General features: G+C 41.4%; 1 protein-coding gene across 35 annotated transcripts in view; it reads left to right on the plus strand.

Moving 5' to 3' along the window:
• The window catches only part of SH3D19 (SH3 domain containing 19), a 200,959-nt gene that overhangs the window by 138,613 nt on the left and 39,979 nt on the right, over positions 1-22,367 (plus strand). For 7 of the 35 annotated variants that reach the window (XM_017347299.2, XM_070047425.1, XM_070047427.1 and 4 more), the window contains 5 exons: positions 3,363-3,405; positions 5,287-5,428; positions 5,540-5,693; positions 6,405-7,406; positions 19,861-19,968. In XM_017347299.2, the coding sequence (XP_017202788.1) occupies positions 6,713-7,406; positions 19,861-19,968 (802 nt within the window). In that variant the 5' untranslated portion in view covers positions 3,363-3,405; positions 5,287-5,428; positions 5,540-5,693; positions 6,405-6,712. Of the gene's footprint in view, positions 1-2,009; positions 2,051-3,362; positions 3,406-5,286; positions 5,429-5,539; positions 5,703-6,404; positions 7,407-19,860; positions 19,969-22,367 lie in introns of all 35 variants that reach the window. The other 28 variants (XM_051819352.2, XM_070047422.1, XM_070047428.1 and 25 more) reach the window with 10 other exon arrangements.

The following is a 22,367-nucleotide window of genomic DNA, read 5'->3' on the forward strand; positions in this document are numbered from 1 at the left end:
TTTAGCTCATTCCATGTCCTAAATGAATACAGTCAGTGAGTTTTTTGTTACTGTGACTTTCATTCATAGCGTGGTTCTATAGCAAAGCTATTTACAGTATAATAATTATTCAGTGACTTTTTCTCATCATCATTTAATTAATGGCTTTTGAATTATTTGAAATCAGGAGTTGGATCTAGCTCTCCTGGTTCTACAAGGAGTTCAACTGCTTCAGGAAATAAATTACTCCCAGGTTTACCCCTAATACGCTGTGGAACCTGGTGTAATTCATTTAACCTCTATCTCAATCTCTTCCTCTTGTGCAGCATGAGTGGGACCATTACTGACGGTCTTTCCAGGCTAGAACTTGAGATGCTTCTTTGGTGGTGGTAATATAAATCCACATCTCACATCTCTTGTAAACAGCCTGATATGAGTATGTTTTTATTTATTTTTTTTTTTTTGAGAGACAGAGATCTCTTATCCACTGTTTACTCCTACCTACAACAGCTGATGTGAGCCAGGAATGCAATCCAGGTCTCCCACATAGGTGGTACAACAGAAGTTCTTGAACTTGCTTCCTTTCAAGATATGCATTAATAATAAGCAGGAATGGAGCCAGGACTCAAGCCCAAGCTGTCTGACATGGGATGCTGGCATTCCAAATGGCTACTTGACCGCTGTGATAAACACCCACCCCTGAATGTGTTTTATATTTAGAATTTAACCATTTGACCTAAAAAATCTGAAAACAATTCTTTAAAATGATCAGATAGGGACCCAGATTGTAGCATGGCATGTTAAGCCACCTGTGACACCAGCATCCCATAGGGCACTAGTTCATGTTCCAGCTGCTCCACTTCTGATCCAGCTCCCTGCTAATGTGCCTGGGAAAGCAGCAGAAAATGGCTGCGGTGCTTGGGCTCCTGCCATCCTTGTGGGAGATCTGGATGAAGCTCCTGGCTTCGGCCTGGACCAGCCCTGTCCATTTGTGGCCCCTTAGGGAATGAACCAACGGATGGAAGATCTCTCTCTGTCTCTCCTCTCTCTAATTCTGCCTTTTAAATAAATAAATAGGTAGCCTTAAAAAAAAAAAAAGGCCATGGGGAGTTAAATGAAAGTGCTACCTTTATTCTGCACCATTACCCCAAAACACCTGAGAGTAGCTTGTGGCAGAGAGGTTAAAGGGAACATGTTGGTCTCCATGGGCATTAGTGGCAAATTTGATTCTCTTGACAATATCTTCATCAAGTCTGTCTACTCTTGGAAGGTGAGAATGTGATGTTTAAGTAGATAATTGAAAAATTAGCAGGAAGAAGGAGACACTACATGAAAATCCAACATGAATATCTAAAGTACTTAAAGCTATTAAAGTTGTTTAATGCTGACAAAAAGTGTTAGCCATTCTCTATGGATGACCAGTGAAAAGAGGTTTCATGGAAATGAATGAATGTAGGAAAAAAAGGAAAAGAAAATGGAGAAGGAAGGGGGGAAAGCAGTGATTCTCAAAGGATGTGGCGGAAGAGAGCTGTATGACTGGGAGCCCTCGTTTTGCTGCCTGGGGTACCTGTTACTAATAACCTTTGGGGTGAAGAGACGGAATCAAGGTAAAAGCCACTGATTTAAAGGAATGCAAATCAAGTACTGAGTTACCTTTTAAATGTTAATCATACTTCAAAATCGATCCCTATTGAAGTAGCAAATTAATTCTCCAAAGTGGATTTATGGTTTTTTTGTGTTTTTGTTTTTGTTTTGTTTTGTTTTTGTACTGTTAAAAACTACAGGCAGTGTTTTTCACTATGGTTATGTGTGTGGGTGTTCTGGTCTGCACAGTCTTGGTAGCAACATATTTCTTTACTCTCTGAAACTGGTTCATTGACTTCTCTTTTCTATTTAAGTGTGCAGAGTAAGGGAAAACAGTGGCATGGCAAGACAGGCTTCTTACTGAATTCTTTTTAGTGCATATGCGACTTGGTTCACTCTTTTTTCCCCCCTTTCCTCTTCTATAACCCCTTCTTTTTTTCCCTTAGCACTCATGAATAGTGCACAGCAAAAATGCCCCGTGGAAGAGGTATGTTTGTGACAATACCATGAAATCTTTAAAAGCGCTGTCTGCTGATTCCAGCTTCGGTGGTGATACGATTATAGCACACTCGGGCAAGCCTCTGACTTGACGAAACCATTCTTACTAATCAGACACCTTGCACAGCTCTGCCTTCTCTGTCCTTTCTGATTCCAGTAGACAAAATGTATCTCAGCTTGGTTTACCTCTTCATAAAAATGTAACAGTCAAACCAGTTGATGCTGGGAATTATAAGGACATCTTCCGAGTCAAGATCCCGGGGTTTGGGGTTTGGCTGATAGATATTTGCTTTGCCAACCCAGCATAGGTTCGGCTGTCACAGCTCTAATCCCACCCTAAATGTCATTTCCACCTCCATCCCTCCCTCTCCCAGCTTTGGCAGCTTCCTTTTAAGAGAGAAGAAGTTAATGGGAAGAAGAAAGAAAAGATCCATGCTTCCAATCTTTTCAAATCAGAAGCATTGGAAAGATAATGAGCAGAACTGAGATAGTTTTATCTGAAACAATTTCCCTTGTGCACAAAATATACATTATAGTATCTAAAGTTTCCTCCCTCAAGTGTTCTTCATACTGTTCTCTTTGAAAATAGAGGTAATAGTCCTGTTACATAAAGATTGAAATCACGTGTGACACATTTCCAGGTTGGCTAAGACTTGATTTGCCTTGTAAAATAAAATTGGAAAAAAATGGAAGTCATTAAGTGTTTTCAGTTTGAGAATTGAGAGAAAAGTCAGTGTTTCATATACAATAATATGTACTTGAAAGCATGTTTATGAAAGTGATTTGAATGCCTTTTATATTATTGTCATTTCTCATTAATAAAGCAAATGTTATAAAGTTCTAAAAAAGTTAGAAAATGAATGAAAACTTTACTTCTATTTTCCTTATAATAGAGTATAAACAAATGTCACGAAAGTATAATCATGTAGATTAGAATATATATTTTAAGGTTTTTTTCTGCCCATTGAATTTCATGGCATCTTAATGCTCCTATCATGCAGTTTATATTTAATAGCTGTCTTCTTCTCTCTGTTTGTTCTTTACATTATTTTCATAATAACAGAATGTTCTTTGGGAAGCTTTTGAAATCTATATTTTCTTGTGATTCAAGTATATAATTTAAAATTAACTTTATGCCATATAAAAAGATCATGTTGATTTACTTTTTTGCTTAGGGTATTAAATTCATACTTTTTTTGTAATGTCAAGTGTAAGTTAACTTTGTACAGTTGTACGCTCTATAAAATTTTAAAGCTTTATTGCCAATTTTGTACTATATCAGTGTATTCTTTCTTTTTTAGCTTCTCGGACTTCTATTCAGAGTGAACTTCATCGAGACAGGAGGTATTGGTGTATATTTAATAGTGTGAATATTTTCTGCTAGCAGTGTAATTGAAATAAAAATGTGCCATCAGCTAGCAAGTTCAATATTTCTCATTCATTAGCAGTGTATTACTGTGTTTGCTGCACTAATTCATCTTCTAGATTAATCCCTAAATTTGAAATACTATGATTTTGAATGAGAGAAGTATCATAGGCTTGAGAATATTATTCTGACTAATTATTTACTGAAGTCACTTAAAATGCTTTTTTAAAGACTTATTTAAAAGAAAGAGTGACAGAGGGAGAGGGAGGGAGAGAGAGAGAGAGATCGATCTTCATCTGCTGGTTCACTTCCCAAATGCCCATAATAGCTAGGCCTGGGCTGGGCTAGAGCCAGGAGCCCGAAACTCCATCCAGGTCTCCCATTTAAGTGGAGCCCAAATACTTGGGCCATTGTCTGCTGTCTTTCCAGGCACATTAGCAGGGAGCTGGATCAGAAGCTCGGATTGGCGCTCACATGGGAACCCAGTGTTGTGGGTGGTATGTAATCTGTTGGGCCACAATGCCAGCCCCTATTAAAATATGTTTATTAAGCAACCTGTGCATCCAGATTAAGAAAAGTGTGAAAGAGCAATGCCTGAACCACTGCACCACTCAGTATTGAAGATTAGTGATCAAGTCAGACACAGAACTGACCAGGGACACTGAGTCACATAACAGGTTCTAAAAGTGAGCATACAGGGGCTGGTGCTGTGGCACAGTGGGTTAACACCTTGGCCTGAAGTACCGGCATCCCATATGGGCCTCAGTTCTAGTCCCAGCTGCTCCTCTTCCGATCCAGCTCTCTACTATGGCCTGGGAAAGCAGTAGAAGGTGGTCCAAGCGCTTGGGCCCCTGCACCCACATGTGAGACCCGGAAGAAGCTCCTGGCTCCTGGCTTCGGATCGGCACAGCTCCGGCCGTTGCGGCCAATTGGGGAGTGAACCATCAGATGGAAGACCTCTCTCTCTCTGCCTCTCTTCTCTCTGTGTAACTCTCTGACTTTTGAATAAATAAAAATTCTTGACCGGCGCCGTGGCTCACTAAGCTAATCCTCCGCCTCGGCGCTGGCACCCGGGGTTTTAGTCCCAGTTGGGGCGCCAGATTCTGTCCCGGTTGCTCCTCTTCCAGTCCAGCTCTCTGCTGTGGCCTGGGAAGGCAGTGGAGGATGACCCAAGTGCTTGGGCTCTGCACCCGCATGAGAGACCAGGAGGAAGCTCCTGGCTCCTGGCTCCTGGCTCCTGGCTTCACATCAGCGCAGTGCGCCAGCTGCAGCACACCGGCCATAGTGGCCACTTAGGGGGTGAACCAACGGAAGGAAGACCTTTCTCTGTCTCTCTCTCAGTCTAACTCTGCCTATCAAAAAAAAAAAAAAATCTTTAAAAAAAAAAAAAGTGAGCATACAAACTCAAGAGATGGAATGAGGAGCAAGAAGATACTCTTTTTATATGGTCATTTTCATTTCAGAGTAGATGCTTCATGAAAATGGAGAACCAAACAATTCCATTTGGTGTGTTTTCTACCTTATGTTTGTACTATAGGCAAAAAGGCAGCACAGCCCTAGAGTAAAGAGGTTGTATGGTCCTTATTCAGTCTGTATTTGTATCAACCAAGGCAGAGCTAAGTGTGCCCCAGATATGCCTCTAACTTTTTGAGGCCGAAGTTGAAGAAGTTGATGATGGCATCCTCCCTTGAAACCTGTCTGGCTTGTCCTGTAAGAGAGAGCCCAGACCAATCAGGCCATTCCTGTGACTGGTAGTTCTTGGAACTGTTGGGTGATAATGGTTTGCATGAGCCTTTGAACATCTGCAGATGAATGCTAGTTTATTACCACACCACAATCTCACTGAGGCTTCTGTCCAGCAGGCGCCCAGAGATCACCATTGTGGCAGCTGAGCCCCTGAGGCCAACCTCATGGTTTCCAGGAGCCCCGCCCTCTGGTCTGGGATTTCCGCCGTCTTCTGCAGCAGGCCCTTGGAGGCCAAATGAGCTGGTTCCTGCTGAGGTGAATAAACATCACATTCTCACTTTGCATTTTATTTTTAGAATGAAATTCAAAGATAAGAGCAATGAGAATGGTTGTGGATGCTTAAAATCTCTGTTCTTTATTTTGCAGCTTCCACCATCTTATGAACAAGTCATAAAGGAAATCAACCAAGTTCAAGTAAATACTACAAATAATAATAATGCTGCTGCCCCTCCAAGGCACACTATTACTTCCGCAACTCAGACTGACTTCTCAGAAGAAATAGACAACAACCTGCCTCAAAGTAATTCAAGTAATTTGTCCTCCTTAATTCTGCCCTGGTTCTAGGGAGGTAATTTGTAGGCCTACAGCCTTTATAATAATTTACAATTTGTGCATAATTCATTGAGCACTGCTTCCCAGTGAGTGTGATCCCTGTGTGCTTTCTTTATTTGGGTATGCAGTGGTTCTTATCATAGATGTTCTTATGAGCTGCAGCCCTAATCTCTTAGGCTCACCCTAGTTCACATCACAAAACATCATCCTTTTAATTCATGGTGGGTATTAATGCTAATGCCCTCTATTCCCACTGAGAATGATGTTATATTTAGCAACTTAAACTTCATAGGATGCTAACTAAGGATGTTCATCCTCTTGGGTTTTTGAAAGTATTTGATTAGTGGAGATTAGAGTTGCTGTGGAAAAGTAAAGCATGAGAAACATTAGAATTTTGACAATCAGAAAGAAATAATTCATATGATAAGGCTAATAAGAATCAAATTTAATAGTGTCTTAAATATTATATAATGTGTTTGTTAAATGAACAATTATAAATAACTTGAACATTTTTGAAAGAAGCTGCGTATAAAACGTTTCCCCATTGATTTCAGAATCACTTTTAGTAATTAAGGAAATCTGTCTGGATATTTTTTGTGTATTTTTAAAGTCTGTGTATCTTCTTTTTTTTAAATTATAACATTGCTACTTCTTTTTGTTCATTTTTTTGTCTTGTTAGCACTACAGGCACCTCTCAAGCCTCTTCAGCCTTCCCCAGAAGTCTTATCCAGTAACCCTCCTACAAATGTGGCACCTTTAATAGTCTTTGATATTTCTGAAGAACAAATCTGTCCAGAAAATCCCAGTGTTCCAAGATGCCCAGTGCCAAGACCAAGATCAAAAAGCAACCTCAGACCAGTGACTAGAGATACTCACATTAAAGAACCAAGTCACCAGAAAATCAGCCCAGCCACCCCTGAAGAGTCGTCCCCAGGCCGGCCCCAGTCTCTGCTGGACAGTACCAACAACTCAGATAGTCAGGCAGTGATGAACATTATGAACACAGAACAAAGCCAAAATAGTATCGTTTCAAGGATCAAAGCATTTGAGGATCAGAAAAATTTAGAAACCTTGGGACTTCCTAAGAAACCAGAGGTTGTTCCCCGCACACTGCCCCCAAAGCCGGCTGTTGCTCCAGGGAAACCCTCTGTGGCTCCCAAACCAGCTGCTAACAGAGCTTCTGGAGAGTGGGACTCTTGGGCTGAAAACAGACTCAGGGTGACCTCGCGGGAAGGGCTCACCTCACACCCTCCACCACAAGAAGCAGGAAGCATCCCAGCAACCAAACCTGAATTGCCAAAGAAACCAAATCCTGGCCTTATAAGAAGTGTTAATCATGAGACTCCAGGAGGAGGGCCCATTGCTGAGAGCCCTGCTGGCGGGAAGAAAGTCCCAACTCCTGCTCCACGACCTTTGCTGCCGAAGAAATCAGTTTCTTCAGAAAACCCCACCTACCCTTCAGCTCCACTGAGACCAGTCACTGTTCCTCCCCGACTCTCAGTGGCATCACAAGCCAAAGCATTCAGGTCACTGGGAGAAGGGCCCTCAGCCAGCCCCACGGTTCCAGGTCCGCAAAGCAAGCCCTTAGGGGACATCGACCTCATCAGCTTTGATGATGATGTTTTACCCACCCCACCTGGGAACCTGACCGAAGAATTTGTCTGCTCAGAGATGGTTCTAGGTGAGTAAAAATCAGAAGGAGAAGGGAATCTAAACTCATCAGTGGGTATCTTACATGGCATGTGGGTGCTTAGTTCCCCGTCCATATGCTACTGAGGTGTGTCTATGTATATGTGTAGATGGAGACAGAAAGGGAGCAGGGCTGAACACAGTGTTGAGTAAGTAATCTGAGACTGGCTGAAGAGTCAGAGTTTATTGAGTAAGTTTTATTCAGCTGGTCAAACAGGATTTTTTTTTTTTTTTTTTTGACAGGCAGAGTGGACAGTGAGAGAGAGAGACAGAGAGAAAGGTCTTCCTTTGCCGTTGGTTCACCCTCCAATGGCCGCCGCGGCCGGTGCGCTGCGGCCGGCGCACCGCGCTGATCCGATGGCAGGAGCCAGGAGCCAGGTGCTTTTCCTGGTCTCCCATGGGGTGCAGGGCCCAAGCACCTGGGCCATCCTCCACTGCACTCCCTGGCCACAGCAGAGGGCTGGCCTGGAAGAGGGGCAACCGGGACAGAATCCGGCGCCCCGACCGGGACTAGAACCCGGTGTGCCGGCGCCGCTAGGCGGAGGATTAGCCTAGTGAGCCGCGGCGCCGGCGGTCAAACAGGATTTAAACAGAATAACCAGTCAGTTGCTTGAATTGGCTGTTCTGTAAGCTTGAATTTGGTTACAGATTAAAATATACTTTTCTTGCAGGCTGAATACATGCATTGAATCAAGCTTAAACAACCGAGACTTAAGTGTGGTTACCAATCAGTTTGAAAAAATCAAAGAATAATTCACTGAAAATCAAAATCTGGTAATACCTAACAGACTTAATCATTGAATAGGGAGATGTGTTACATTGCTACATTCCTACACTCACACCCACACAGGATATTAATCTATATGTAGGTAGAAACAAACAGTGGACTCATTAATCATTCTTCCTACAGTGGCCCTGAGTCATAAAGTGCACTCCTTTAAGCTGTTGTAGATATTCACTTGCCCTTAGCGCGGCCTTAGTCACAGAGTTTGAAAGGTTGTGTTTCCTGGGAGCCAGCTGCAGGGCATCTTCATAGCACAGCGTCCCTGCTTATTTAGGCTTCTGCAGTCACCATTCTGCCCTGAGTCCACAAGAGCCATTAAGAAACGTGGTGCTGGGGCTGGTGTTTTGCCCTGCAACACCAGTATCCTGTGTGAGCACTGGTTCCCTACTAATGCACCTGGGAAAGCAGCAGAAGATGGCCCAGGTGGTTGGGCCCCTGCCAGTGATGTGGAAGATCTGAAAGGAGTTCTTTGCTACTGGCTTAGGGCCTGGCCCAGTCCCAGTCATTATGGCCATTTGAGGAGTAAGACTAGCCAAATGGAGATCTCTCTTTCTGTCTCTCTGTACCTCTGCCTTTCAAATAAATAGATACAATAACATTAAATTTAAAAAACAGACATGGAGCTGGGTGGGAAGTGGAGACAGAGGGAGAAGGGAAAATACGGAGTGAGAGAGATGGAGGCAGAAGAAAAGAGGGAGAAGCACACACTGATTACTGACAGATGAGCCAGAAGTCAGCTGGTAGGCCAGGGACTAAGCTAGGTTGTAACACCGGCTTCCTTGTTCTGGTGGGGGGAAGTTCAGGCTTCACATCGAAAGAACCTGGGAGGCTAGGGGGACATGACATTAGGAGGATACAGAAGAAGCTGTTCTTAGATGAAAAGTCAGGCAGTGGCCCCAAAGGGGTTACCTGGATTGAAGCACCTGTAACTGGAGATGCTAGGAGAGGGACCAGAGGGAGTATCCCTACAAGATCAATGCAAGGAATGAAGATTCAGCCACATGTTGCAAAATGTTTTTCTGTAATTTCACAGAGCATCTTCCCTTGGGAATGCAAATTTTTGTAAATAAAATACAGCAGCTGTACGTTTCCTGCCAAGATCAGGACAATTAAGTTTCCCAAGAGGTGGAGATTATGTTATCTTATTTCACACTATATCTTCAATTTGCCAAACTAAGCTTCACTACTTGTTGGTAACAAGATTCCTTTTACTGCTGTTTTCTTATTTGGGTGGAATTTGTGAGCATATAAACTTAATTGTATTTTAAGAAGTTAACTATCATTTTATAAATGTTCAACATGCATAATAATGGTACATACTCTGATTTTAAAATCAAATTTAGGGGCCGGCACCATGGTGTTGTAGGTTATGCCTCCAACTGCAGTGCCCGAATCCCATATGGGCACAAGTTTGATTCTTGGCTGTTCCAGATTTGATACAGCTTCCTGCTAATGGTCTGAGAAGACAGTGGAAGATGGCCCAAGTGCTTGGGCCCCTCAACCCTTGTGCGAGACCTAGAAGGAGTTCCTGGCTCCTGGTTTCCAATCGGCCCAGCTCCGGCCACTGTGGCTATTTGGGGATTGAACCAGTAGATGAAAGACTTCTCTCTCTGTCTCTCCCTCTCTGCCTATAACTCTGCCTCTCAAATAAATAAATAAATCTTAAATCAAATTCAGCACAGATATATTTTAAATATAGCAAACATTTTAAATATTTATTAAATATACAAGATTGCTACCAGCAATTGCATATAAACTAAAAGACTTAACTCTTATCCATAAAGGGGGAGAGGAAAGCGTTAGAGTATACAGAGCTTCTGCAATGTTCCTAATGATGTGCTAGATACTCAGCCGTCTTTTTTTTTTTTTTTTTTTTTTGACACCTACAACAGCCCTCTGTTAGACATCACTGGCCTCAGTTTGTAGATAAGAAAATGAGGCTGAGCAATAACTCATAAGACTAACAATTTTCCAAGCCAGGATTCATACAGGCTTGCAATTCTAAGTCTGGGTTATTTTTCACTATATCATGTTGCTACCCAACGTTTTCATGAATCCTTAAACCAGGCAACATTTTAAAATTTTTTCTTTACTAATATGATTTTCTTGTTTAAACCTTTTTGGTGTTACAATCTTGAGAGAAGGACAGGGATGAATAAATCCAATAGTGGCAAGCTGTAAGGGGTGGAAACAGTGCAAGCCAAAGAAATATCACCTTTTATTGAACCTGCTGGATTGTGGCAACTTGGTTAATAATTGCTAAGATTTTTTTTTTTTTTAATTTAGGGGCCAGAGCCATGGCGTAGTGGATAAAGCCGCCGCCTATAGAGCCAGCATCCTATATGGGCGCGGGTTCAAACCTGGCTGGTCCACTTCCAGTACCACTCTCTGCTGTGGCCTGGGAAAGCAGTGGTAGATGGCCAAATTCCTTGGGCCCCTGCACCCACGTGGGAAGAACTGGAGGAAGCTCCTGGCTCCTGGTTTCAGATCAGCACAGCTCCAGCCATTATGGCCGATTGGGGAGTGAACAGTGGATGGAAGACCTCTCTCTGTCGGCCTCTCCTTCTCTCTCTGTGTAACTATGCCTTTCAAATAAGTAAATAAATCTTTTTTAAAAAATTTATTTACTTGAAAGGCAGAGAATCAGTAAGAGAGAGATCATTTATCCACTGGTTCACTCCCCAAATGGCCCCATTGGCTGGGGCTGGGCCAGGCCTGAGCCAGGAGCTTCTTCCAGATTTCCCATGTGCGTGCAGGAGCCCAAGGACTTGGGCCATCTTCCACTGCTTTCCCAGGCTCATTAGAAGGGAACTGGATCAGAAGTGGAGCATTCAGGACTCAAACAGGTGCCCATATGAGATGCCGGCATTACAGGCAGCAGCTTAACTAACTTCTGCACCACAGTGCCAACCCCTAAGAATTTATCTTATATCATCAGGCAGATAACTACAGAATAATTATGGTCATCTTCAAAAAGGAAAGTCAACAATATATACTCAACATGAATATAATTTCATCTTTCATACTCAGCCTTTTCTATTTTTTTGTTTGTTTAATTTCTACCACATCATTGCACAACATTTAATTATTTGGGCAGTCTTTTGGCAGAATGTGTAATTTTCTTTCCCTGTCTGACTTTAACCGTTGCTCTTGACTGTGGCATAGTGCTGAATCAAATACTTTTTTTGTGTTTCTAGACCTGCTCCTCTTCCTATGTTTTTCTCCTTACCATGCCCCACCGTAGCTAGCTATTGGATTTGGAGCCTGCCAGAGTCTACCACAATGACCATAGACCTTGATCAGTTTAATTAACCTCCCAGTGCTTCAGTTTTCTCATCTATAAGACACGGTAATAACAAGACTCATGGAGGACATTGCTAGGTTAAATGTCAGGATGCAAGAAAGCCTTATCATGTTGCCTAAAACATAGTAAGTGATCATTGAATGGTAGTTGTTTTGGGGGGGGCGGGTCTTATCTTTTTAAAATTTATTTATTTATGTATTTTATTTGAGAGACAGAGAGCAAGCATATTTCCATCTACTGCTTCATGCTCACAGCAGCTGGGGCTAGGCCAGGCCAGACCCAGGAATCTAGTCTAGGTCTCATCCATGGCTGGCAGAATGTCAGCCACTTGAGCATTCACCTGCTGCCTCCCAGGGTACATATTTGCAGGAAGCTGAAATTGGGAGCATAATGGGAGTGCCACTCAGGTACTCCAGTATGGGATATGAGCATTTCAAACGGCCTCCTAACCACTACTCCAGATACCCACCCCAGGGGTTTGTGATTGCATCTCTGCCATCATATGCAATTAGTTACCTATCTTGCTGGTTTTACCTTCTGAATAGTTCTTCTACCTGATCTCCATTCCAAGTCTCCTTGTACTACACCCCTTATTTAGGCCTTTATGTTCAGATTACTGCAGCGGCTTTCAAAATTGAGCTCACTCAGACCTGTCATCTTCCATTCCGTGACTACCTAAGGGATTTTTTAGAGTACACACTGGCCCTTGTTGCTTCTCTGCTATTGCCTTCCAAAGTCTTTTAGGATCATCTTAGGACTCCTTTACATGTGGAGGGGTTTTTGTTTATTTAGTGATTTGGGACTTTGTGATTTTTGTTATGGTGTTTCAGTATCATTATCCTTGTAAATAAAGATTGATGGTCTGTTTGTGAAGTCTTGCCCAGTCATCCAGGCATCAGGCAGGAACTGGGAGAGGAACACAAGAGAAAAGGGAGGAACTCACAAATACATCTTTCTATTTCTCTCTTCCTTCAAGAAAATCTAATAAAATAGTGTTCATAAAATGAAGTTGCCATATTAATCTCAGGAAGTAGAAATCAGAAAATACTGAAGCTATGAAAACATTATAAAGATTAGAAAAATTATTAAGGGAAAACTCATAAAACAGGCAATTTAATATTGGATTCATTTCTTGGGCAGAATGCCTTCCAGGTTAATGTAATGGAGCTGTGAAGTATTAGCAGTTCCACTTCACACCTTTAGAAATCATACCCAGATGTCAAAAAAAGCAGAGTGCTTCTGCTGTCAGCCCCATTACACAGACTAGAATAATAGTTTCGCAGCCAATTTCTGTTATTAACAGAACTCAAGGGAAAGAAATGACAGAAAAGCAAGCCAGGGATGGTGAAACTAATTATGATGACAAGCATATTATTAGACATAGGTAATGGGCGGAAAACTGCTTTATCTATCATCAGTGTTTTTCTCAACCCAATAATGAAGACCATGCAGATATAGGTGTAAAGGGGCCTGCTTATTTGGCAACAGATGTAGAATAATTGGAGTGGAATAAGAGGCTACAAGGTAGACAGAATAAACAGTGCAAATAAATGTAGAGAAAAATGTCTTTAACTTGCCATGTATTTGGATAGGAAACTCTTCTCGAGATGCTCTGTGCCCCCCCCCCCCCCGTGGGAGCAAGAGCAGACGGTCTGTAATAGAATTATTGCAGCAAGCTTCCTACACCTTTGCAGAGCACAGAACTCTTAGAATCTGATGTAGCCTGTGAAAGTAGCCTGTTAGCTCATGTATGTGCAATGTTAAGTATAATTGGCAGAATCTCTCTTTTTTTTAAACTCATTTATTTATTTGGAAGGCAGAGTTACAGAGAGGCAGAGGCAGAGAAAGAGAGAGGTCTTCCATCCACTGGTTCACTCCCCAGAAGGCCACAATGGCTGGAGTGGGCTGATCTGAAGCCAGGAATCAGGAGCTTCCCCCGAATCTCCCACATGAGTGCAGGGGTCCAAGCACTTGGGCCATCCTCCACTGTCCTCCCAGGCCATAGCAGAGCTGAATTGGAAGTGGAGCAGCTTGGACTCAAACCAATGCCCTTATGGGATGCCAGCACCACAGAACAGGGCTTTAACCCACTGTACCACAGCGCCAGCCCCAATTTGTAGAATTTCAAGGGCTCCATATTATGGGTTTGCATAGAATGTCAGAAGTAGACCTCAGTGGACTACTTGAATTAATTATGATGTGTCATACAGTGAGTATTGTGTGATAATTAAGAAAGAATCAGAGCTATTATCTCATTATACACCAATCACCAAAAAATTATTAGGTGAAGCGGGGTACAAAATAGTATGAATGGGATTTTAGCTGTTGTTTGTGTTAAAAGTTCTGCAGTATGTCTGGTGTGTTTGGAAAGATACGTAGTAAGTTGGAAACAAAGGTTGTCTTTATGAGGGAACTGGCTGACAGGAGAGGGTGGAGGACCTGGTTTTCACTGTATACCTTTGGTCCATTTTGAACTACAGATCATGTAAAAGGCTTACCTGTAACAAAACAGTTAATAACCTTTATTAAAATAAATAATAAGATGACAAGTAAATAATAAAATAATTGTTAAAATAATTGAAAGAACCTGGGAGAGTTGTCCATTATCACCCTTGCCACAAAATAAGAACCCCCTCAATGGTCCTCAGCCTTGGAATTGAGAAGAAATGTTAAAAAAAAACAGCTAACCATGATTTTTCCAAATAGTTATATGACTCAAAGTTACAACCAGAAGCTAATTATTATTGATTAGATATACTTAAATTAGATAAATTCATACATGACATTTTCCCTTTATATAAACAAAATATTTTCTTGATAAATTCAAAAACATCTGCCATTATTTCCTTTTAAATCAAATCTTTTAAAAGAATTTTTTATTTCTCTAGTTATTTTATAGCCATGTTTGCCTTAAAAAATGAACTAAAATATTTCCCTCTTATTTTTAAGTACTTTTGTTTTGATTTCTTCAGCAAAGATGTTTCAGCTAAGTCTCCTGTTTCTTGAAGATTTATTTATTTGAAAGGCAGAGTTACAGAGAGATCTTCCAGCCACCGGTTCATTCCTCAGATGGCAGGAAACAACCAGGGCTGAGCCAGGCCAATACCAGGAGCCAAGAGCTTCTTATAGGCTTCCACGTGGGTGGCAGGAGCCCAAGAACTTGAGCCATTTTCTGCTCCCTTCCCAGGCACATTAAAAGGGAGCTGGATCAGAAGTAGAGCTGCCAGGATTTGAACCATTGCTGAAATATGGAATGCTGGCATTGTAAGTGGCAGCTTAATACATTGTGTCATAATACCAGCCCCCAAATAAATCTTTTAAAAAATAAAATATTATAGTTTTCCTAAAAATTAAATCTGTACTGGCCACATTTACATAAAATGGATAACTCTAAATCAAATAAAATTATTTTAATTATTTTGTTGCAAAAGTAATGTATCTTTGTTGTAACAAGTCTAATAATTCAGTGGTCGTGTTTAAAAATGAAAAAATAGGCCGGCGCCACGGCTCACTAGGCTAATCGTCTGCCTGCGGCGCTGGTACCCCGGGTTCTAGTCCCGGTTGGGGTGCCGGATTCTGTCCCAGTTGCTCCTCTTCCAGGCCAGCTCTCTGCTGTGGCCAGGGAGTGCAGTGGAGGATGGCCCAAGTGCTTGGGCCCTGCACCCGCATGGGAGACCAGGAGAAGCACCTGGCTCCTGGCTTTGGATCAGCGCGGTGTGCCGGCCACAGCAGCCATTGTGGGGTGAACCAACGGAAGGAAGACCTTTCTCTCTGTCTCTCTCTCTCACTGTCTAACTCTGCCTGTCAATAGATAGATAGATAGATAGATAGATAGATAGATCTCTCCCAGCCCATCCACACCCCTACAGTAAACTGTGAGCAAGTGTGCTCCCATCTACACCTTTGGGCTTGCCTTACCAGAGCATGCCAACATTTGGGCTTACCATCCTCTTCAAAAAGTGCTCATCCTATCATACCTACTAGTGAGCAGGGTGCTTTTTTCCACCAGCAATGAGATTTATCAACTTCTTCAGGCAATAATAAAGTCCCACTCCTATTTCTTTATGCCTGCCTAATATTCCCTGGTATACCAGAGTTGATTCAGTGTTTCCCCTACTGGTGAATATTACAATTGTTTTTAGTTTGGGGAAGGTTTTTATGCCATTACTAAAAAATGCTGCAGTAAATACTTCCATAAACATTACTAATGGTTTTATTTCTAAAGAATCCATTTCCAAACATGGGACTACTGGGTCAAAGGTTATGGGCTTGAAATAGTTTAATTAGTACCAAAATGATCCATCTCCTCCCTGGCGGTGCCTGGAGTTCCCAGACAAGAAGTGCTATCCCTGCTCCTTATGTTATCCTCTTACATTTCATGTCACTAGGGAGAGACCTGCACACCATCAGCAACATGTGAAACAGGCCTCTGGCACCACCTTCTCATTGGAAGCAGTGTTGTTTGTCCTCACTACCCATCAGCACTCCAGTGGATCACAACTCAGACAACACACAGAGAGGCAGGTGCCATGCTTACTCAGTGAGCTCTGCTGGGCAAGATCATCAGACAGACCATGCCTGCCAAGCAGCCTGCAGTGGGGGAACACTAAGACTTCTTGCCTCACTGTATGAGAAAGAAGAAAGAATCCCCCCCCCCACTCCCAGAGACATGTATAGGACAATAATTACACATCATCTGAGTTCTAGTTACTAAAGAGCAGCTAATGATATTAAAAAGAAAATACCAGGAAAAAAGGAAGAGTGGGTAGCTAGGATACTTTGAATACTTCGTGTATAAGTTACACCTGTACTACTTTGTTAAGAAAAAGTTATTGGACCCTGCTACATAGTAGATGAAACATGCCTGCCCATGTGCAGGATTTGGGGCCATTTCCTCCAACAGCAAGCACATATTGGAAGCCCCCTGCCCCGTGCCCCTCAGCGGTGCTGACTGGCCTCTTTTCTCCTTTCCATTTTCCCCTTGTCCATTCTTGGAATGTAAAAGAATGTGTAGGTGGCACACTGGCCCAGAATTTAATTTGAGTTAGGAAACAATTTAAGTCATTCCATGCTTAAAATTTTCCTCCCCCTCCACACCCACCCAAAAACATCATTAACTAAAGCAGATACCAGCAACCAACAGACGCTAAGTCCCACAAACAGCTGTTAAAATAGAAATGCCACTTGAAAGGTAGAGCACAGTGAACAGCTATTAGCCTTGAAATCTTTCTTGAAGTTTTGGTTTTCCCAGCAGAAAACAGAGCCCTGAGAGAACCCGGCAGCATGGGGTACAATAGTCATGTGGGGGGGCGGGTAGGTGGGTGAGGGTGGGCAGGAAGTGGGAGACAAAGTCATGTCTCTGCAACAGCAGGGGAAAGGACTGGTGACTGTGGATGTCATGTGTTTCAGCCAGGCCAAGGAGGCAGAGCAGGGCCACAGGTGGTGATAGGGAGAGAAATGAACAGGAGAAAGTACTCAAGGAAATGTATATTTCTGCCTGAATAACATCAAAATTACATGAGGTGTTCCAATTCTTTCATTTGAGCTAATGTTACTCCAGAGAGCTGACCTGTTTGGAGAATTCAGATTCAGTAATGTTCACAACAATGAGCTTTAATTTAAGTGCACCTGTTCATTTTTACCCATTGGCGCTGCTGTTTCCTAAATACCAGAAGTACATTATTCAAGTTGGAAGAACTACTGGAATACATGGAGTGTCAGTGTTGGAAAGATCCAAGCAGTGTCCGTAGTGGGGTCTTCCCCTCACCACTGCACTCCTGTTTCATGCTGCAGCCTGCTTCACTCTGCCCACACCTGTTCCTGTTTTCTCTCTTTTGTCCTTTCTCAGTTGTGCCTCTCACCTTCTAATACACCATCATGAATTACTTACCTCTTCTATTTAATATGTACTGTCTCCGTCTCCCTGCAGGACTGCTTGGTTCAAAAACACACAGTCCTTTACTTTGTTGATGAATATATTCCTAGCACCTAGAATAGTGTTTGATGTGTAGTAAGTACCTAGTCAATATTGAGCAAAAGCAAAAAAAAGTAGATTACAAAAAATTGATTAAAAAGTATTCAATTTTGTTTTTCAAAATATCTAATACATGTAATATTTATAGAAAAATTTTATATTATAGCCATGTGTTTATATATTTTAAAGGCAGAGAGACAGACTCCTATCTTCCATTCAGTGGATCAGTCCCCAGATAGTGGCATCAAGTGGAGTGAGCCAGGCTGGAACCAGGAATTCCATACAGATCTCCCGTAAGGGTAGCAGAGAACCAAGCATTTGAGCTGTCATCTGCATCTAGGCACATTAGCAGGGAGCTAGATTGGAAGCAGAGGAGCTGGAATTTGAACAAGTACTCCAACACAGGATGTGGGTGTCCTGAGTGGTGGCTCAGCACTATGCCACAACACCCTCCTCTGACAAAATTTTAGACAATAATTACTGCTAGTGGGGTGAAAAGATTTTTTTTTTTGCTATTTTATATGTTAAAAGTTTCTAGTTATATCACAAGTATTACTCAGAAGTTGTAAGGCTATAATAATCAGGAATTAACTCAAGGAATCTGATTATTTGATTAAAAAGCAGAACTTTGTTTTGGGAGGGAGATAGGTTACAGTGGGGGAAAAGTTGTGCTACTATTACAATAATCTTATTGTAAATTTGATGATATTCTTTTGATAAACTTGAATTGGTTTTCTGAACTTAGGAGTCATCTCGCTCGTGTACTATTAGATTTCCATAGAGGAGTCATCTAATATTTTTTTTTCTTCTGAGTAGTTTTATAATAATTATTTTAGCTAGCAAGCCATCTGAGACTGCTGCTTAGGTGAAAGAAAAGAAACTGTGATAGGATTGCATTATACCCTCTTATCTGCCCACCCAGTATGTGATAAACACAAACCTGTGAGTGTCTAGTGTTGCCTTTGGCATAATACGAGATGCTGTGGTTGCTTGAGAGCTGGGTAAAGGGGAAGGGAATATTGGGTTGCAGAAAGAACTGCTTTTTCTCAGCCCAGTTCTTTCTATATCCTGCAGAGATCTGGTCAGCAAAAGAAACTGTTGGACTGCAGCTTGTAACGGGAAAAATGTGGATGCTGTCCATCACAGGAGCTATAGTATGCATCCTATAAGGAGTATCTCCTTACAGGCAAGATCCGCAGGACAGGTGCAGAATCATAGTAGATTCATTTGTCCTGTGTTGATTAAAGCCAAATACAGCCTCATGGCTGTATACAGTATCTATTACAGATAATTTGCTTTATTTTTGTTAATCTGCTTATTTTTAATTTCCCATTTTTTAAACAAAATTAAAGTCCTTTTCTCAAACCCCTGAAAATAATATTTTTTATTTAATTATTTCTGTTTTTAAATTTTTTTGGTTAACTTAAAATATTTGTAGATTTTCAGTGGGGTGCTGTAATGTATTCCCACACACATAAACTGATCAAGTCAGGCAATTAGCATTCCCACTTCCTGTGTCTTCTGTATGCTTGGAGTCTCCCTGCTCCTCCCTTCCAGTTCTTCGTACACTGTATAATGCATTATTGGGAACTGGCGTTGGCTCAGTGTGCTGTGGAGCACTAGAACCTACTGCTTCTATCTAATTTTGTAAGTTCAGGTGGACTTTTTGGAAAGAACATTTATGTTAAAGAAAAACTTTTTTTAGTTGCAACAAAGTTTTATAATTAGGCTTTTATTTCAAGTTTTTTAGGTGCATGCTATCTGTTTAATATAAATGGGTAAACATCACGTTGTGCTATGTATCCTTGCCCAAAATTAAATATTGGAAGGGAGATGTTTTATTCTATTTCTAAAATAAAGCTTTTCTTATTTTCACGTTATTAAAGTATACTTTTACTAAACCACCAAAGCCAAGACTGCCAAGCATGGTACTTGGAAGGATGAGGCCTCTTGGTGAGGCCCCTGGGTAAATATTCCACTCAGGCACAGAGGTCGTAGGGAGGAGGGGTCAGTCCTTCCCTCCTTGGGGTTGGGGCGGCTTAAGATGTGGAAAAACTGCCTCCTCTTTTGAGTTGCCCCTGGTTTTTTAGGTGGACTTTATGAAATGATATGCTCCCCTAAAAGATAGCTTCTACATAATTCAGTAGCATCCTGGATATCTCTCATCAGAGCAGAAGAAAAGCCACATGAATTATTTACAGAGTACTAAATTATTTCTTTTTATGATCTCCAACTTTGTTTTTGTCTCTGCAAACTGAGATTTTGTTTATCCATGAATAGTTTTCCCTGGGGCATGAAAAATATGACTCTTAAATTATGAATGAGGTTTTTTGTTTGAGTCTCTGTTAACTAAAACATGCAAAATAAACTATGTTTTTCATTAGATCCCTTTCAACTCCCCACAAAAACAGAACCAACAAAAGAAAGAGCAATTCAACCAGCAACCACCAGGAAACCCACTGTAATTCGAATTCCAGCCAAACCGGGAAAATGTAAGTGCTCCCTCTCTCACTGCCTTCTTTATTTACTTCTCCAAGAGCCTGGGAGAAATGTATGCTTATTTATCACTGCCTGCTTCTGAAACTATGTGTAATCTGTCATTTATTAATATTCACAGTCAAGGACATTAAAAGCAATCATGTGTTTTCCATAATTCCCTGGGGAATTAGTACAGTAAATTTGGGCTTCATTTTTCTTTAATATTGTCTTTAGGCAGAGAATAGGGAGAGACTGAGAAACTCAGAACACTTGTTAATGCTTCTAATAAAGATGTGGTGGGAAAGTAACTGAAACTAATAGAATATAAAGTTGTGTATGTCTGTCAGGAGCATATTATTCCAATTAGAATAATCTAAATATAGTTTTGTGTGAATTGCAGTAACCAAAAGGTTTAAATATAAATATATATATATAAAACCATAAAAATACTTTTAAAATTTGCAGTAACACTGCATTTTTATATACTTTTTTACTCGATGCTTTAAATAATACTGTAAGTGAAAATCTATGGAAGCTTTAATAAGTACTTCAGAAAGAAACTTGATAGTATAAAGGAAAAGCCAAAGGGTTAGAACTGTTTACTTTAATTTCTGTGTTTATTAAAAAGTATGAGTAAAGTGTGTGTGTGTTTGCACATGGTGGCTTCCAGTGTACTTCTGGCATTACCCAGAGTGATCACACAACTTTCTGAATGGGTGTCTGACATCATTTATATATGCAGTACCTTTGCATTGCCCAGTTGGATGCATGCTTTGTCTAGTGAGAGATTCTGCCCATTCAATTTGTCCCAACAGCAAAGCAAATGTCCCAGTATTTCACTGATAACGTTTGTATTATAACAAATAACATCACTGATGACAATTGTGTTGTAGGCATACCCTGTAACTTAGGGGTTTGGATTTTTAATAAGGCACTACCAAAGGGATCATACTGGTTTTAGTCTCTTCTTGACAGTTTTGTTGTTAGTGGATGACTCCTAACTAAGTAGCGAGAAGACTGAACTGAGTTGTTGTAAAGAATGAGGAGAAAAAGTCGGGTACCAAATTCTAGTTGGTTCTTATTTCTTAGGAGGTTATAATGTAGTGTTAGTTTACAAACAGATGGCATATTCCTTTTGACAGTGTCATACAGCCTACTGATTAATAACATGATAGCTCATTGGGTTGTTTGCCTGTTTACTGTTACCTTGAAGACTGGAGGTAAGTCTTAGTACATGCTTCCAAGAATCTCTATTGGTGGAGTCACACAGACATATTTAAATTCCCTAGTAATGAGTTGTGAAATATTTTCAAGCAGACTTTTCATTGGGGGTGTCTTATATAGGCATCCTTAGAAATTTTGACATGTACCTAATTCCAGAAGCTCAGGAAAAAAACAGCTGTTGAACATAAGCAGTATTCTTCTGTCAGTTCTAGGAATGGTGGAACTGTCCCAAAGTCCAAGTTCCCAAATGGCAGCCCAGGACCTACCTTGTAAGCGGACCTTTCTCAGGCTAAGCAGTTTCGCGCCTGCTACATTTACTTGCCTGTACGCCTGTAAACTGGATTAATAGATCTGAAAAGGATATACTGAGGAAGCACCTTGAATCGTTATTCTGACACAGCTCCAGGAACTGTTAAAAAGAAGTCTGCTGCTAAATGCAGGAGGATTGACATACCCAAGTGGTTCCTAGAGAGTCATTTCTGTCCACACCTTAATTAGTTCTCCAGAGTTTTTAAAATTGTAGTTATGAAGTAGTTACATGCTGTGAAGGAAAAAGAACACTATTATTTAGTGTCTGAGGAACATGGAATGGAAAAGGGAGGGGAAGACCAGCTTTGTGGTGCGAAAGCCCTTGATCTTTGAACGGGTTGGCTACTTCCCCCTTGGAATCTGTTTCTCCTGACTAGGAATCCTTGTCCCAGACGCTGCGTTGCCCCCTCCCTCACCGTTCCTTCAAGTCTTCACTCAAGTGCTGCTTTTCCTCAGTGAGGCCTCCTCTGGCCACATCATTTAAAACTGGAAAACTTCCTCCACAGCCATGCATGCCCATCCCAGTCACTCCCCATGGCCCTTCCTGCCAGCAGCCCAGCTCCACACGGCTCTCATACTACTACGCATTCCTAAACATTTGCCAAGACAGTGTTATATCCTTGTGAGAATGAGGAAACTTTAGCACAGAGCAGTCCTCAAGGTGGAGACGGAGTTGGATACTCCTGTGTGTATCTTAATTCCCAGAGCAGCCCTGCCTCTCGCCAGGAAGGCTTGCCTTTCTCTCAATCATTGTTTACCTGGTAGCTGACCTGGTATTTTTCTTCCTTTGAGTGTAGTTTCCTGTCTGTGGATAAAACAGAAACCTGACAAATCATCCTCTTGTTATAGGTTTTTCATGTGAATGGAAGTACAAAGTGTT

Source organism: Oryctolagus cuniculus, chromosome 8, assembly GCF_964237555.1.
Source record: "Oryctolagus cuniculus chromosome 8, mOryCun1.1, whole genome shotgun sequence".
Classification (NCBI taxonomy): Eukaryota; Metazoa; Chordata; class Mammalia; order Lagomorpha; family Leporidae; genus Oryctolagus; species Oryctolagus cuniculus.